Source organism: Hemiscyllium ocellatum, chromosome 42 (genome assembly GCF_020745735.1).
Source record: "Hemiscyllium ocellatum isolate sHemOce1 chromosome 42, sHemOce1.pat.X.cur, whole genome shotgun sequence".
Lineage (NCBI taxonomy): Eukaryota > Metazoa > Chordata > Chondrichthyes > Orectolobiformes > Hemiscylliidae > Hemiscyllium > Hemiscyllium ocellatum.
The window spans coordinates 33,870,505-33,886,075 of NC_083442.1; the positions used below are offsets into that span (position 1 = coordinate 33,870,505).

Here is a 15,571-nt window from a genome sequence, read left to right on the forward strand (position 1 = left end):
ATCAAAGCACAGTGGGTGTGAACTGCACGGAGAACGGTAAGGGAGAGGCCTTTTGGGGGTGGCTTATGTAGGGGAGGAACACTGACGTCCCCTTCTCAAATCCAATGGCTCCACAAAAGACGCCACAATGCAAATGCGGTGGAAAACTCAGCTGCGTGGATGCACTATTGTTTGGGGAGGATCATGAGCCTGTGGAAATTTCCTTCCTGGATAATGGAGGAAACGTTGGCCATTGCATGTTTAAGTCAGAACTCAATAGACCAAGGAGTTAAGAGATAAGCAAGTGGAAAAGAGGATAGAGCAGATGAGAGGGGATGAATGGCCTGTTCATGCTCCTAATTATTTTTTGCTATGTTCATAACCCATCAACCACAGGCACATGTGGCATTCTACCAGCCCCATAGATTCCCAAATGAGTTATTGGATAGTGACTAAGGGCTGATTCCAGTCTCACTCTGGCTATGGTTCATCAGGAATGTCTACATCAGCTGACACCACCAAACACACCATAGCAGAACAGCAGGAGGCCATTCAGCCCCTCAAGCCAATTTCATCATGGTCGCTTCGAATCATTTGCCCACTGTGGAACCATATTCCTTGCTAGCCCTCACCCTCCCACACAAATCATTTATGATCTCGATCTTGGAAGATTCTATCAACTCTCAACATCCAGCACCTTTCAAGAGAGACAGTTCCAAATTTCCCGAATCTCAGTAGGAAGAGATCTTTCCTGATCCCTCTTGGCTCTGGATTCTGTCTCTCTTCCGATCTTGCCTGATGGTGTCACATTTGGTTTAAAACCCGCCTAGTAAATCTTTCAGAGTCTGCTGCTGTCAAAGTGAAGAAGCAAAAGGTGGCTCTGGGGGCTGGCCAGTGCAGTTGGTTGAGGGGAGACTGCAGTGGTGTTTCCCAGGAGTTTTCACCACTTCCAAAGGAAATGGACGGTTTCCTGAGGGGATTCCACTTCACATGTCATATTAAACAACATAGATTAAAAACATTCATTATTACAGGATGTGAGTGATTGTGTTTCAGTAGACAGAGGGTCAACAGTTCCAGGCAATGGAAAACAATATACTGTCTGTCATTTCAGACCAATCTCATAAACAAGGCATACCAACAGAATGGGATTCTTGGGCATTCAGCCCTCATTCAAGGGCCTTGAAAACTCATCCACTCAGGGTGAAACGAAAGGACAGCAGAATATAATTTGCCTCTCCAATGAAATTGCAGCTTCTCCCTCATTGATATTCCCAGAGTCAGAGAGTGCTTGAGGCTCAATGGCAGTGCCTATAACGCTGGGCCAGAAGGTCCCAACTCAAATCCCATCTGCTCTGGGGATGTTTCATAATGTGTCTGAAACAAGTTAATCAAACTAACTTTTCCCAATGTAGCTCTGAGTGAGTGCTGCACTGTTGGAGGGTCAGTAATATTGGGGGGGGGTGGCGGGGGAGAGTGGTCAGAGCTGAGGGAGTGCCGCGCTGTTTGGGGGGGGGGGTCAGTGCTGAGGGGGTGCTACACTGTCGGGGGTGGGGTCAATGTTGAGGGAGCGTGCACTGTCGGAGGGTCAGTAATGTTAGAGTGCTGCGCTTAGCGAGGGGGTCAGTGCTGAGGGAGTGCTGCACTGTCAGAAGGCCGGTGCTGAGGGAGTGTGTGTGTGTCTGTATGTGAAAGCGTGTTACACAGATTGGTTTTGTATTGTAAAGAATACAGTGTCATGTTCATTATGTTACTTATTTGGTAATCTAGTGCCCAGGGACTGAGTTCAAATCTCATTTCAGCAACGGAGAAATTTGAATTCAATTTACAAAATATGGAGCAATAAATTTTTCTCAAGAAAGGTGACCATGAAAACAACAGATTAACATCAAAACCCATCTGGCTCACTAATGCCCTTTAGGGATGGAAATCTGGTATCTTTACCTGGTCTGGCCTACACGCAAATCCAGACCCACAGCAATATGGTTGACTCTAAACTGGTGTCGGAAACAGCTCAGCCAGACTCTCATTGCTGTCATAGCAGCAGTGGTTCAAGAGCCACCTTACCTTCTCAGGGGTGAGTAGGGTGGGCATGTCTTTACCCAGATAATGAATCATTTTTTAAAAATCACTGGGCGGAAGGTACTATTGAAATGTCCTGAGATTGTGAAAGGTTGTCTAAATCTAACTAGTTCTCTCTCTCTTACACACACACACACACACACACACACACACACACACACACACACACACACACATACACACACACACACACACACACACACACACACACACACACATACACACACACACACACACACACACACTTGTTGCTTCCTAGGGTTATTAGTGATTGAAGGGACTCAGTTATTCTGGAAGGTGGAGAATACCTTTCCAGCAGAGAAATCAGCAACTGCAGGATTGCTGGACACGTGGCAGCCTTGGATTTTACAGAAGGGTTTTGTGGGGATGGCTGGGAGCAGGGACAGTGATGTGAAGGCCATCACGGTATTAATGAATGCAGTGGGTGGGAGGGAAAAGAGGAGTGTGACTGTGATCAGGAAGGCAGATGGTTGGTGTATGAAGCGTGTGAGAAGTGACCCTGATGACTGACAGGGATCAGTATGGGGGTGCTGGGCAGCTGAAGGTGTGATGGGGTTGGGGAAGAGTTCCTCTTGGAAACAACTGCTTCTCTTGGTCCAGAGGAGATGGTCAGGGTGTGAGCACCCAGATGGCCCTCTCCTGGCCAGTCAGCTCTTGTTGCTGCAGCGTTCAGGACACAGTTCACCCGCTCTCATGGTCATTCTCCTCTCTGTACATGTCAGCAGAATCTGCAGTGAGGATCCTACTGGTTTCTAATTTGTACAATCATCATTCCCCAACCCAGTCTGATGCTGACCGTGAACTGAGAGGAGCCTCAGCTGCTCAGAAACCACCAGCAAAGCAAAAAAAAAATCAGACAGGGAAATCTCAAAGTGTTATCTGACAGACAAGAACATGTAATTTACAACCACACCCTGAAGATAGTAACTCAAGGTGCTTCATGGCAGTGAGAAACAAAGACAATTGGACACAGCTAAATAACGAGAGATGAGGAGATGTGACTAAAAGCTGAGATGAAGATTTTAAGCTGCCTTCTTGACCTGCAATCTTCTTCCTGACCTCTCCACTCCCACCCCCTCTCTGACCTATCAACCTCACCTTAACCTCCTTCCACCTATCGCATTCCCAATGCGCCTCCCCCAAGTCCCTCCTCCCTACCTTTTATCTTAGTCTGCTTGGCACACCTTCCTCATTCCTGAAGAAGGGTTTATGCCCGAAATGTTGATTCTCCTGCTCCTTGGATGCTACCTGACCTGCTGCGTTTTTCCAGCAATACATTTTTCCGCTCTGATCTCCAGCATCTGCAGTCCTCACTTTCTCCCTTTAAGCAGTGTCTTCAATGAGAGTGAGGCGGGGGGGGGGTCTAAGGAGGGAACTCCAGAACGGAGGGTCCAGGCTATTCGCAGTGGAATGATGGAAACCAGGGATCAGCCTGAAACCAGAATCAGAGGAGTACAGAAACTGGAGGGTTCTGGGCTGCATGAGGTTATACAGAAAGGGAGGGGAGAAGTCGTGATAGTGTCTGAGAATGAGAATTTCAAATGCAGTACTGATTGGAAAATTAAAACAGAAATGAAATATTTAGCTTCTTGAGTTGACAAGCTGTTGGCTTTCTTATAGTTAGACCTAGCCTCCCTTCACAGCCCAAACACCTGATAGCTCCCAGTTCAAAGTGTAACATTTTGGAATTGTTTTCAGAAAGTTATTTTTCCTTTTCAACAAACGGACCTTCCTCATGGGGATGTGTTCCAATGACATTATTTCCTCCAAAGTATTTGTAACCACTTTTTCCCTTTATGTTCTCCACAGACAGGGGAATTTCATTTCTCTCCCAGATTCAGAAGCAGCTGTTTCTAACACTCTGCAATTTTGGGTTTTTACAACTGGTCAGTGTGGGAGGGAGGGAAAAGAGTGTGCAACAAAGAGAGACAGAGGATGTGACAGAGAGAAAGAGAGAGAGAGAGAGACAGACAGACCATGAGAGATAGGCAGATGGAGAATGGGAAAAATAAATCGATTCTGGGGCATTAGGCAAAGTGCTCAGGGTGGGGTACAATTTCAGTCTGGAAACTGCTGGCTACAATTGTGCCTCAACCAATTTCCAGGAACATTGACTGTGAGAGCAGAATGGACCTGTTCCAATAAATATGGTTCCTCATTCAGACAAGGCATATGCACACAATTCCAGAAGTAAAACAAAATCTGTGATAGTGGGTTTGTTTCACTGAATGAAATCTCAAATCAGAGCTTCAGGTGTTCCATATGGGCACAGAAAGAGGGAAATGGAGAGAGACTGTGAGGACTCCTTCCCCAAACCGCTCCCACCATCCCTCCCACCTTCTCTCACGCCACCTCCTCTGGGTGTTATCACAATTTACTCAGGCTGGGGAAGGAAGTTGAAGTTGTTACTCATTGGGAAGACTGATCCAGGACAGCATCAGGATGTAGATCCTCAACGTTCCTCTCAACGCAAAGCAAAGTTGCTTTCTGATCAATCTTTGGGCAAATTGCTGGAAAATATGACCTGTGGTACCTGACAGAGAAGGTGACACCAGGAATACAAACCTGACCTTATAGAGGTTTACAAAATTATGAGGGGCATGGATAGGATAAATAGACAAAGTCTTTTCCCTGGGGTCAGGGAGTGCAGAACTAGAGGGCATAGGTTGAGGGTGAGAGGGGAAAGATATAAAAAGAGACCTAAGGGACAACTTTTTCATGCAGAGGGTGGTATGTGTATGGAATGAACTACAATAGGAAGTGGTGGAGGCTGGTACAATTACAACATTTAAAAGGCATCTAGGTGGGTATATGAATAGGAAGGGTTTGGAAGGATATGGGCCGGGTGCTGGCAGGTGGGACTAGATAGGGTTGGGATATCTGCTTGGCATGGACGGGATGGACCGAAGGGTCTGTTTCCGTGCTGTACATCTCTATGACTCTATGAGTCTATGCTTGGAGATGTCCCCAATCCCATATGGGACATCGAGTGGAACAGAGCAAAGTTAGAAAGATGAAATGGCAAATAAATCCAGAGACTGTACAAGGTGTGAAACACCCACAGTCTGCTGAAATCCGAAAGAGAAAAGAAACGTTCATAGGCAGCTACAAGGATGAGGTCCAAAGATTATCCAGAATCAAATCAATGTTTACCCAAAGACCTTTGCAATATTTCATCAAACATTTCCTGCCTCCATCTGCTGAAATGTCCTTGTGCAAACTGTAAACCTTTTTGTTATTCATTTGTTGGACCCAGTCATTCTCCCACTCACAATGGGCTATGTTCAATCAGAAATAAACCTCAAACAGGCTCCAGTCACATCTAGTTAGCCATGCTGGAATCACAGCCTGAAATCTACTGCCTGAGACTGGGAAAATGACCAGAGTGGCCACAGCAAGACTGGCCACAGCTGAGCTTCTCACCCACAGGCACCTTCACCAACCCCAGTTCACACAAACTCTCCTGGGCTGAGACTGCATGGAGCAGCAATCAACCACTGACGGTGATATCCAATCACTCAGGAGCATCGACAGTGACATGTGAAGCAGAACCAATCATGCATTGGGGGTGTGGATCAGACAGACTGGGAGCTGACCATATTATGAACGTGACGGCACACACTTCCTCACAGGACAGGAAACCATTCCCATAGGCTGATGGACCTGTTTAGTGTTCAATCCCAGCCTCATGTGGAGCAGTAACTGGTGCAAACTTGATCCCTCTCCTACCCTTCTGGGAAGAACTCAACAACAAGAACCCCCACTCAACCTCACACTTGGCCTTCAATCCATCTTCCCATCTCTGTTCATTAATATTATTGCAGTCAATTTAATGCAAACATACATTTTACAAACAAATGAAGAACGTCCATTTTTATACTGTCTTTCACACTTCATACGGTCCTAAAGCAGCTTAAAACAATGAATAACTTTTTAGAAATGTCGTCACCATTCAAATGTAGGAAGCACAGAAGACAATTTCTGCACAGCAGTGCATCAACAGTGTAGATGTGAGATTGTTAATTTCAAACAACACAAAACCTCAGTTCTGCATTGCATCAGAAACAGTGCTCCCATGGCACTGATCCTCCAATCCGACAGTGCGGCACTCCCTCAGTGCTGACCCCTCTGAGAGTGTGGCACTCCCTCAGCACTGACCCTCCAATAGCACGGCAACTCCCTCAGTACTGACGCTCTGACAGTGCAGCACCCCTCAGCACTGACCCTCTGACAATGCGGCACTCCCTCAGCGCTGACCCTCTGACAGCGCAGCACATCCTCAATGCTGACCCTCTGACAGTGTGGCACCCCCTCAGCACTGACCCTCTGGACAGTGCGGCACTCCTTCAGCGCTGACCCACTGACAGCGTGGCACTCCCTCAGTGCTGTCCCTCCGACAGTGCGGCACTCCCTCAACGCTGACCCTCTGACAGTGCAGCACTCCCTCAGCACTGACTCTCTGACAGAGCAGCACTCCCTTAGCACTGACCCTCTGACAGTGCGGCACCCCCTCAGTGCTGACCCTTCGACAGTGCGGCACACCCTCAGTGCTGACCCTCCGACAGTGCAGCACTTCCTCAGTGCTGACCCTTTGACAGTGCGGCACTCCCTCAGTGCTGACCCTCTGCCAATGCAGCACTCCCTCAGTGCTGCACTATCGTTAGGAGTGCCAGGCTCCATTTTCTGCTCAAGTCTCTGAGGTGTGTCTTGAAATCCTGACCTTCTGATTTGAAGTGCATGTTACCCACAGAAATATAGCAAAAAATTCAAAGGAATCCTTCAGGTGTTTTTCATAGTGGGCTATAAATTAAGGCTCGACAGAATTTCCATCCGACAATCGGAAATAAAGAGGGAAGTTGTTCTGCACAGTGGAGCACCTCTAACACCACCCACTTATGGTCAGAGATTAACTCCTAATCATGACATGATCTAACTATTTCTGGTTTCAGAAAAGGGATGAGAAACTAGCAACATCTGAAAGAGATGGGTGGGGCAAACAGCTGCTGGGTGTGGTTAATCATGTTGGAAATAGATCCAATAAGGGCAGGCCAATTCTGGTTTTTCCATGATCAGGACTGTGGGTGCTGAGGAGTGGTCAGAAGCACTGAAGGTAACAGGGACAGTGAGGGAGAAGGAGGGATAGTGAGTCCAAGTGTGAAATGGGGCGGGCATTTAGTGAGAAAGGGTCACAGACCTGAGGTCCAAGTTACAAAGAAATCTAGAGGAAATCCAATACAAATGCAGAAGAAATGTCTTTGCACAGAGAGTGGTGAGATATGAAACTTAGTCACAAAGTGTGATCAAAGCCAATTAGTATTGATGTATTTAAGGGGAAGCTGGTCAAGTACAGAAGGAAGAGGCAATAGAAGGTTATGATGGTCAACTTAGGGGTGGGAAAAATTGGGTGGAGGATTAAGGAAGAGCAATCTCGAGTACAGTGTAATCACTGGCGCTAACCGGTCAGACTGAATGCTGCTTCTTTATGGTAAAGCAAAATATAAAAACAGAAGAGAAATGTTGTTTGCTTCACAAATGTTGTGTCCCAAAGCCAGAGTAGCTGAAGCCTGATCTACAGATCTCATATAGTAAATGAGCCATTAGTTGGTTTCTAATTTTGATATTAAATTATCAGCATATGGGGTTGGTTAGAATATCTGCTGATTCTGACATTGAGCAATCTTGTGAAACCAACACAAAACACATGACGAGAGCAGCACATGAGGAACTTGAAACCAAGCTCAGCCACAATGCTCCACAAGTTCCACCCTACCCTACATCTTAAACTTCACATGAAGTGAATGACAGTTTTCTTTCAATTTGTTTTGTGGGTGTTACTGGTAAGGCCAGATTTTATTGCTCATGCTCAATTGCTCGCAACTCTGTGGTTTGCTTTATCGTTAGAGAGCAGGTAAGAGTCACATTACTGAGGGTCTGGGGTTACATACAGGCTGGACCAGGTGTGGATGGCAAATTTCCTTTCAAAATGACACATGTGAGCTATTGTGTTTTATGACCATCCAATATTTTCATGGTCCCCATTAATAATATTAAGTTTTGATTCCAGATTTGACGAATTGATTGAATTAATATTTCCCATTTTCTATGGTGGGATTTGAACTAGTGTCACTGGGTCATTTATAGAATCATACGCAGAGTCATTCAGCACAGATGCAGACCCTTTGGTCCAACCAGTCCATGCCAATCACAATTCCAACCTAAACTAGTCCCACCTGCCTGTGCTTGGCCCATATCCCTCCAAATATTTCTTATTCATGTACTTACGCAAATACCTTGTAAATGTTGTAATCCACATCCACCACTTCCTCTGGAAGTTCATTCCACTGTGTAAAAGAAGTTGCCGCACATGTCCTTGTAAAATTGTTCTCCTCTCACTTTAAAAATATCCCACTTAGTTTTGAACTCTCCCACCTTAGGGAATAAACACCTGCCATTCATCTTATCTATATCCCGCATTATTTTATAAACCTCTCTAAAGTCAGCCCTCAACCTTCTATGCTCCAGTAATACCAGTCCTAGCCTATCCAGTGTCTCCCTATAACCCAAACTCTCCATTCTCAGCAATAACCCGGTAAATCCCTTCTGAACCCTCTCCAGTTTAGTAATATCCTTCTATAACAGGGAACACTTGTGAAACAAAGCCAACTCACCAACTCAGAGAAGTCAAAGACAGCATGAGAGAAAAAAAAGAAAAGCTTTTAAACTGCCCCAGTGGCTGTATTTTCAGCTCCCTGGACCCAAGACATTTATTATCTCCTGAAACCTCACAGTTCTCTGTCCTCCTTTAAAAGGTTTTCCTTAGGACTTAATTCATTGACCGAGTTTTTGATCGTTTGTCCTAATATTTCATTCAGCTCGGGTCAGAAGTTGTTTGGTAATTATCTTGCAAGTGTCTTGGTACACGTTAAAAGGTGCTACAAAAAAAACCTGAGTTGTTGTTGTCATTGTGCACTACCAGCTGCAAGTTCCCCTCCAAGCCACACACCATCCTGACTTTGATCTATAAATGTCACTCCTTCACTGTCCCTGGAACTCCCTCCCTCACAGCACTGTACTTGTACCTGCATCCAAAGGACTGCAGTAATTCAAGAAGGTAACTCACCAGAACCCTCTCAAGGGCATTTAGGATGGGTATAAACATTTCTTTCAGTGCCTGCTCAAAATGAAGTGCTGTCAATTTCAAAGTTTAGACAGATGGAAAATTAAATCTTGCAATGGGAAGTATATGTGAGTATATGAGTTAGGTGCAGGAAGAGGCCATTCAGCCCCTTGAGCCCACTCCAGCATTCAATAAGATGGGAGAGGGTGCAGAAAAGATTTACAAGGATGTTACTGGGACTGGAGAGTTTGCGTTATAAGGAGAAGCTGGAATAGGCTGGGACTTTTCACTGGAGCATAAGAAGTTCATGGGTGACCTTTACAGAGGTTTACAGAATCATGAGGGGGATAGATAAGGTGAATAGTAGAAGTTTCTTCCCTAGGGTTGGGGAGTGAAAAACTAGACGGCATAACTTTAAGGTGAGAGGAGAACAATTTAAAAGGGACCTGAGGGGCAACGTTTTCACTCAGAGGGTGATTCATATGTGGAATGAACTGCAAGGGGAAGTGGTAGATGCAACATTTGAAAGACATTTGGATAGATACATAATTAGGAATAGTTTTAAAGGGATATGGGCCAAACGCAGGCAAATGGGACTAGTTTAGTTTGGGAAACTTGGTCGGCATGGATGTGTTGGACCGAAGGGTCTGATTCCATGCTGGATGACTCTATGATGTTAAATCACACCTCTCACATACTGAGAATGAATTTAAAAAAGATTATTTGCTATTGCCCACATAACGACGCTCACCATATGTTCAAGTTATTTGGTGATTTGAAGCCTGAATACAACTGGACATTATAAATTATATAAATGTAAAAACATCCTTAAATTGTACAAACTCATATCATGTCAGCAAATCAATTTCCATGGAAACAGCTAAAATCCAAAGCAAGAATTTCAATCTTTTAAAATCAGCTTCACTGCAAGTGAGGTTCGATAGCTCATGAAGCAGTCTGCTTGACAAAGATAGTCAGGTCTCAATGCTCCTCTCTCTCAGTCTGGTATAGGCACGGAATACAACGTACGATATAATACAGGGAACAGGAATTCTACCCTAGTCAAAAGGATCTCAATCCAGATGTTCTCCCTTTCCTAGATATTGATGGGGGTGTAGCACAGTATGCAGTGTATCAGCAGCAGCTCAGTGAGGTGCACTCTTAATTCAAAGTCATAGGACTGAGGATTCCTGTCCCACTCCAGAAATCTGAGCTCTGAGCCTGACACGCAAGAGAGGGAATGCTGCACTGTCAGAGCTGCTGTCTTTTGAATGAGACATTAACACAATGCCTGTTCTGCTGTTTTTGGTCAGTGTAAAAGACAGCACCATTTTGAAAGAAAGCAGGAAAACATTCCTCAGTGCACTGCTCGATATTTATCTATCAATCAAGATCCCATGTAAAAAACAATGATCCAGTCTGTGTTATAATATAGTTAGTGGGAGCTTGCTATCGTACTTCCTACATTATAACAATGACGATAACTTAAAAAACACTTGTCTCTTAAGTGGTGAGGGATGCCTTATGGTCGTGGAACGTGCTATAGAAATGCAAGTCTTTCTTCCAATGTGTGTGTCACCCAGATGAGTCAGGCAGAGGCTACTCGTTTGCAGCCAATTGTTTCCTGCATGTATGATACTTGATTCTCTTTAAAAACTGAATCATTTCCTGCCACATTCAAACACATTGCAGCAATGCACTGAAGTTACTACACAGAAACAGGCCTTTTAGCCCAATCAGATTGAGTGAGTGTTTAATCTCCATTGTGAACCAATTGTCTTGATCATACTTATACACTCTTGTTGCCGTATTACTCCATCCGCCTAAATTCAGTGTCAAGGTCTCTGCCTCAGCCTGCAGTGCAGGAACAAATTCCACAACATCACAACTTCTTCTACCCTGCCTTGTTCTAAATCAGTAACCGATATCCGCCTCTACTTCCGGTCCAAAGCACTGTGTCAACTGCCAGTGAAAAACTGATGGCTCAGGAGCCTCAGAGGTTAGTGGTAACTACAATTCTTCACCAAATGAGAACTCTGTACAGCTGGCAAAGTTAATCCTGCTGGAGATCTGAAACAAGTTGTCTCCTCTTCAGAATTTGAAGCCAAACAGAGAGACAGGATACACTAATGTTTATCTTGGGTGGGGTAGCAAGGGGTTATCATACTAACACCTGCAGCTTGCATCTTTGACATATGTAGGTTTAACCCCATTCTGCTGCTGCTTTCTGCATTTGTTTGATCATTAGGTGAAGCACTGAACTGCTAAAAACAATTTTGGTGGATTGTTATATCACTTCACCAATAATAGTTTATTTTCTGGGCTCCTGTCATCAACATGAGCATTTGTTTTGGAGGGGTGCAGAGATGATCTTTTAAAATAGTATGGCAGGCTCAAGGGGCTAAATGGCCTACTCCTGCACCTATTTCTTACCTTCTTAACTGTTGACTCAGCTCCCAAACGGAAGCTGTGCTTTGAGCAGAGGTTCGCTGGGTACACTTGTGGCTATCAGAGAATCCCTACAGTGTTGAAGCAGACTATTCAGCCCATTGGGTCCAAACTGACCTTCCAAACAGCGGCCTACCAGACCCACCCCCCTACCCTATCCCTGTAGTCCTGCATTTCCCATGGCAGACCCACCTTGTCTGCACATCCATGGACACTACGGATAATTTAGCACCGCCAATCCACCTAACCTGCACATCTTTGGATGGTGGGAGGAAACTGTAGCACCCGGAGGAAACCCATGCAGACATGGTGAGGCCCTGTAAGTTGAAGGCAAGGTAGCTTAGTTGCCACTCTCCATTGGTTCACTATCTCAATGCTACTCATGATGCTAGGCCCCTAAACGAACAAGGGACACTCAAGTGAAGGGACTAGATATCTGTGGAAGGCAACATCTTCAGGAAAGATTAGTATGGGTACGCTGGAATGTGAAATCACATGGGGTTGCTGGAATATCTGAAAATCTTTATCCTACTTTCCATCTTTTCACATGTCCTTGCCTGTGCAGGAGAAATGAGTTGAAAAGTGTGGTGCTGGAAAAGCACAACAGGTCAGGCAGCATCTGAGGAGCAGGAAGATCGACATTTCAAGCATAAGCTCTTCATCAGGAATGTTGGGCATGGAGAGAGTGGGGTGAGATAAATAGGAGTGTGAGGTTGGGGCTGGGGTGGAGGGGAAGGTAGCTGGGAAGGTGATAGGTGCAAACCACAACACCATTAAACCAGTCACTAAAAGGAGAGACAAAAAGAAGTGCAGCTTCTGGAAATTAAAACTAAAAGATTTCTGGGTTGGAATTCATTTTTGGACCCAAGAAGTACCAATCTTTTCGAGCTTAAATCTGCTCTATCCCATCTTCTCAGCAGATCCCCCAAACCCTCTCCAGAAAATCAGACTGGTTCACTAACCTTTGTGTAATCATTGTGTAAATGATTCACAATTTTCATGGCTGAAGTGGGTGGTTTACACTTCAATCGAAGCGCGTCTCTCCCTCTTTTTCTAATGTTATAGGTTTCTATTCCCTTCATGTTCATGAAGCTTACATTGCTTCCTCTTAAATATCTACAATCATCACTCAGCCACTCTCTGTGGGAGCAAGTTCCACATTCTCTTTACTCTAGATCAATGTTTCTTCCAAATTCCTTATTGGATTTATTCATGACAACATTCTGCTTATAATTGTTACTTTTGGTTTTGCTTACAGTGATATTTTCTTTACATGGATTCTATCAGACACTTGCATAATTTTAAAAATCGTAATTAGACCTCACAAAATGAAATCAGTGGGTTCCACTTATCTCTGAAAGTTTAGCTTCCAACAGTATAAAAGGGCTCAAGGGATGTTTCCAGAACGTCGAGTTTGAGGTTAGCAATGAAGCAGTGGTACACTGTGTATGTTGGATCTTTCCTGTTCACAGAAGCTCTTGTTTTTTGTGAGATACTGTGCTTCTTATCCTGTTGTGAGAAACGTTTCTGCAACAGGATAATTTGGAGTAGCAGCAGTGTCAGTGGCGAGGTTAGAGAATCTACACCTCATAATCACTCCTCATCTCTTGCTGCTGCCAGACACAGTGACAACGAGAGATATTAAAGATAGTGCCGAGAAAGGGACTTACCGCTTTGCTTCCTCTAGGTGACAAAGGTATTCGTATGCAATGTTCTGCCGTCTCCGTTCATCCATCTCCTCAGCTGTAAGACGTTCATTATCCAAAACAGCTGTAAAACAAATAAACAAAAGTAGAAACAATGGATCCACATATCATGAAAACTCTCCTGCAATGTGTTTATTTTCACAATCCTGACTTTCCCTTGTCATGATTTCTGGTCAAGTTTTTCTGTTCCTTTATCTGTGGGGCCTGGGTCTCGATGGGTCAGTGCAGACTCAGTAGGCCGAATAGTCTCTCTCCGCACTGTAGGGAATTCAGTGTTCTATGAAATCATTAGGGCAACAATTTTCATTGAATTTTACTATGTCAGCTGTCACAGTGTAGTTGCAGGCTTTGGGGCCTAGATAACAAGCTTCCAGTTTCTCATCATAATAAAGGCAGTCCCTGGATTGTGAACAGGTTCTGTTCCTGAGTCTTTTTGCAAGTTGATTGGAACACAATAAAGCAGCTGTTCCTAAATACAGGAACATGTTTGTATACTGGACATTTAACATTACACTTTGTGCAGGAGTGCCTGCATAAGTACGAGCATTTCCAAGTTATCACAGAATCCCCACAGAGTGGAAACGGTTGCTAGGCCCAACAAGCCCACACCGACCCTCCGAGGACTATCCCACCCAGACACATTCTCCCTAACCTATTACTTTTTTTTACATTTCGCTTGACTAATGCACCTAACCTACACATGCCTGAAAAATTTAGGCCAATTCACCTAACTTGCACATCTTTGGATTGTGGGAGGAAACCGGAGCACCTGCAGGAAACCCGCACAGACACGGGGAGAATGAACTCCACACAGACAGTCGCCCAAGGCTGGAATCGAACCTAGATCCTTGGTGCTGTGAGGCAGCAGTGCTAACCACTGAGCCACCGTCTATTGTTTATATTCCTCAATTTTGTTCAAGATTGCTGTTGTCCCTTTCTTTCCATCACCTCTAGCTTCCTTCATAGATCTATTACATGGTACTCTACCTGCTTTGAAAGTCCATGTACACCAACATAGAATCCCTACCATTTGAAAGCAAGCTATTCAGACCATTAAGTTCGCACCAACCTTCTGAAGAGTATCCGACCCACATCCAGCCATTCCATTCCTATAACTCTACATAGCCAATTCACCTAATCTGTACATGGTTGAACTGTGGCAGGAAACTAGAGCACCTGGAGGAAACCACACAGACACAGGGAGAATGTGCAAACTCCACACAGACAGTTGCTGGGTGGTGGAATGGAACCTGGGTCCTTGACACTGTGAGGCAGTAGTGCTAACCACTGAACTACCGTGTGTAAACAGATGCTGAAAATCTGAAACAAACAGAGTGCTGGAGAAACTCAGCAGAACTGGCAGAATCTGTAGAGGCAAACACTGAGTTAGTGTTGAGAATAGTGACCCTTTGTCAAAACTGGAAAGTCTCTTAACTCTGTTATCACTTTGTATGTTTTTCAAAAACTTTCTCCAGTGGTTGGACAATGGCAGGAACAGTTTACTGGTATGATAGAAAAGGCAATGTGGTCCAAATTGGCCTGTGAAGGTGTCCCCATCTTGTTTCAGACCCACTAGAAAGTACTAGAAAGTTCCCACTGCCTTTTTAAAAGTAGCTCACCGTAAGCCTGGTGAAAACAAATACATACTGTAACAATTTAGTTCCTTTCACATATAATATTAGCATGAATGCAGTTTTTCTACTCTACATGAGGGGCAGTAAATCCAAAAAGCAAAGGAAACACTTATAATAAAACAGGAGATTAGTGAGTTTTGAGAAGAGTTGTAGCTCAGGTTGAGGTTCTGGATGTAGGTTTGCTCACTGAGCTGGAAGCTTCGTTTTTTTGACATTTCGTCACTATACTAGGTAACATCTTCGGTGAGCCTCGGAATGATAGTGTAGCTTGCTTTCTATTTATATGTTTAAGTTTCCTAGGGTTGGCAATGCCATTTCCTTTGGTGACATCATTTCCTATGGTGATATCATTTCCTGTTCTTTTTCTCAGGAGGTGGTAAATGTGATCCAAGTCAATGTGTTTGTTGATAGAGTTCCGGTTGGAATGCCATGCTTCTAGGAATTCTCCTGCATGTTTAGCTTGTCCCAGGATGCATGTGTTGTCCCAGTCGAAGTGGTGTCCTACCACAAACACATCAACAGCAGCTAATGAATTTGAAACAGCTTATCCAGATAACAAGCAAAACTAATGTAATTTACAAAAT

General features: G+C 44.4%; 1 protein-coding gene across 1 annotated transcript in view; it reads right to left on the reverse strand.

Annotated features, from left to right (window-relative positions):
• Positions 1 to 15,571, reverse strand: part of iqgap1 (IQ motif containing GTPase activating protein 1) — a 116,418-nt gene that overhangs the window by 94,422 nt on the left and 6,425 nt on the right. The window contains exon 2 of the mRNA XM_060853925.1: positions 13,318 to 13,417. Coding sequence (XP_060709908.1) covers positions 13,318 to 13,417 — 100 coding nt within the window. The remainder of the gene's footprint in view (positions 1 to 13,317; positions 13,418 to 15,571) is intronic.